Source organism: Chlamydotis macqueenii, chromosome W (assembly GCF_036417535.1).
Source record: "Chlamydotis macqueenii isolate bChlMac1 chromosome W, bChlMac1.mat, whole genome shotgun sequence".
Taxonomy (NCBI): Eukaryota; Metazoa; Chordata; class Aves; order Otidiformes; family Otididae; genus Chlamydotis; species Chlamydotis macqueenii.
This window is the reverse complement of record NC_141592.1, coordinates 28,885,418-28,888,384: the sequence shown is the minus strand read 5'-3', so window position 1 is coordinate 28,888,384 and position 2,967 is coordinate 28,885,418. Positions and strand designations below refer to the sequence as shown.

At 44.0% G+C, this 2,967-nt stretch overlaps 1 protein-coding gene across 1 annotated transcript; it reads right to left on the bottom strand.

Annotated features, from left to right (window-relative positions):
- Positions 1-246: 246 nt before the first annotated feature.
- LOC147596617 (syncytin-A-like) lies at positions 247-1,065 on the bottom strand. Its single transcript, XM_086769474.1, has one exon. The coding sequence runs from the start codon at positions 1,063-1,065 to the stop codon at positions 247-249; it is 819 nt and encodes a 272-aa protein (XP_086625600.1).
- Between the last annotated feature and the right edge of the window lie 1,902 nt (positions 1,066-2,967).

Here is a 2,967-nt window from a genome sequence, read left to right as displayed (position 1 = left end):
TAAGTCTCTATGTTCACGCGCACGGCTTTCTCCACCTGCACCCTGTATCACGTTCAGCCCCCAGTCACGTATGCCAGCTGTTTTCCTTCTTCTCAAGGTTGCTTCGTTTACTTTCTCACAGGAAGCTTCATTACTTTCTCACAGACGGCCTCATTATTTTCTCGCAGGTGGCTTCAGTATTTTTCTTACAGGCAGCTTCAGTACTTTCTCACAAACGGCCTTATCGATGTCCCTGAGGCCTGCTACTCAAAAACACAACAATTCCATTCGGTCTGGATTGTTCACTAAGTGCCCCTGGCTCTCCAGGTATCCAACAAATCCCCCTTTTTGTTTTTGAACAATCCAGACCCCAGTTATCATACGTTCCATAACTTTCACAAAGCATTTTAAAATACACCCCAATACCATTAGTGCCAACAGCAAAGCCACTAATATTACCAGCCCATGTACTATCAAATCTTTTAGCCAACCTGTGACTCCCAATGATTTTAGCCAGTCCGAAAGTCCATTTTCCACCTGTATTGCATGCATGTTCCGGCGTAACTCTGCCAACTGATAGTGTATTGATTTAGAGTGATCAGAAATATTCATGCAACACATACCTTCAAAATCTTCACATCCATGTCCATGCGCTAATAACAAAAAATCAACGGCTGCCCGATTCTGCAAAATAGCATGACGCATACTATCCATGTCTTCTAACAATCCCGATAACATGCTAGAGGTTAAATTCATTTGCTTTTGTGCCCAACAAGCTAATCTATTTAAGCTAGCTAAAGCTTTTGCAGATGCCGCCCAAGGAACAAATATAGATAATGCTATACGCTCAGCTGTACCCATTAGGGTTAAATTGCCGTCACAGTTGGGAGCTAATACTTTTAGTGATCTCCTTGCTCGAGTACGATTTCGCAATACTTTCATAGATGGAGCAAACATTATCAATTTTCCAAAATAACATGGTCCTCCTATAGCCCCTTTTGGCACTCCTGACCAGGCCCGATCCCCACAAATTAAGAAGTATCCCGGGGGTATGGCCTTGGCCGTGTCATTCACCCAAAGAGGCATCTTTGAACCTTTGATTTCTGCTCCCACTGCTCCATTACAATAATCTCCTGAGCTGTTTTGATAAGTATACACAGGTTTTCCTTGGGCGTCAGTCATTTTACTAGTTACATCAGTCCATTGGTTCCTGTTCCATGCTGTACTTACCCCCTTTTCTGTAAAAAGGGGACCTCCCAGCATAAAACAAGACCCTGAACCATTTAAGGATCCCATTAGATCTAATTCTTGTGGATCCCAAGGCAAACTGTGATTTAAATGCCTAATCACCAATGCTGCAGCTATTCCAATTTGATTGCTATTCCCAGAACAACACACCGGTTTCTGTCCAGGGCGGAGGCTGGCACACTCCATCTTTGCGTGGCATGTTTGATTCACCACAGTCTCATTCAAAACAGTGTGATTATTGACCCATCCTTTCCAGTCATCCGGATTCCAATAGGGAGTACCAATCAGACACGTACGAAAAGGATCAGCAGGAGTAGCCATTGACACACAAAACGATGATTGGTTTGTAATGTTGGCAAATGTCAGCCACATGTTTGGTCTGGGGTCAATACGATGTAAGTCTACAGTCTCACCAACACACCCAGTTACCAGCATCAGGAGGATGATGATGATGCATCCTGCTGTCCCAGGTCTTCCTTCCAAGGTTTCACCCATCGACTTGGAACCCATCGTGGTCCTTCGTCTGTCAAAACACAAACATAACCTCGACCGGTCATTTTCACTTCTGCCGGACCTCTCCATTCCCCAGTTTTTAAATCCCGGTATTGCACCTTCACCGAATCACTTTTCTGCAGTCCAGATTGCAATGACATATGATGAATTACAATTGGAGGAGATTCACGGTCTCCTGTTAATCTCAGATAATTTAGCACATAAAGCGCTTTTGCAAGCCTTTCAGAGGGTGCCGGCTCTCCCCCTTTTTGTTTTTGCAAAAGCGATTTTAAGGTGGCATGTGCACGCTCTACAATGGCTTGGCCTGTAGGGGAGTGAGGAATACCTGTTATTCTGCGAATACCCCATAGTTGGCAAAAGCGTACAAACGTTTGCGAAACATATGCAGGGCCATTGTCAGTTTTGATTTCTTGAGGAGCTCCTAGTGCGGCAATGGCAGCATGCATATGCTTCAGAACATGTTTGGCTGTTTCCCCTGTTTGAGCAGTGGCCCATATTGCATGCGAGTAAGTGTCAATACTGACATGCACATACTTCTGACGTCCGAATTCTGCAATATGAGTAACATCCATTTGCCATAATTGCAAGGCACCTAAACCTCGAGGGTTGACCCCAAGGCCTAGACCAACTCCTGATTTTTGACAAGCAGGGCAGGACTGCACTATTCCTCGAGCATCTGAGAATTTTAAATCAAATTGTTTCGCTAGCACTTTAGCAGATTGATGTAAGAAATTATGAGATAAACGAGCCTGCTCAAACAGGTTAACCGTTTGATTTTTCCATGCAGCAGCGACTAGCTTGTCTACTATGTTGTTTCCTATAGACAAGCCTTGGTTAAACTGATGACTGCGAATGTGTGTTATAAAATAAGGTTCTCTGCGTTGATTTAGCAAAAACAACAGCTGCATCAATAACATATACAAAGTATTATTTTTTACTGTTTTTATCATGGCACGTTCTAAACGCTGTGTCGTGCCCACCACATATAATGAATCTGAAACAACATTTAGAGGCTCATCGTGCCACTGTTGAAAGGCCCACACCACTGCTCTCAGTTCAAGCGTCTGCAGGGAGTCCGTGATGTAACCTGTAAGAATTTGATGATTCCATTGGTTATTACTGTACCAAGCGATGGCAGCTCGTTTAGATTTCCTCCCAGCATCTGTAAATACTGTGAGTCCTTCTACCGGTACTTCCGACCTGCGAGGGGCTTCTTCAAAGTCTTGA

Coding starts and splice junctions, on each gene's coding strand:
- LOC147596617 (XM_086769474.1), bottom strand. CDS start 1,065: ATGCCTCTTTGGGTGAATGACACGGCCAAGGCCATACCCCCGGGATAC.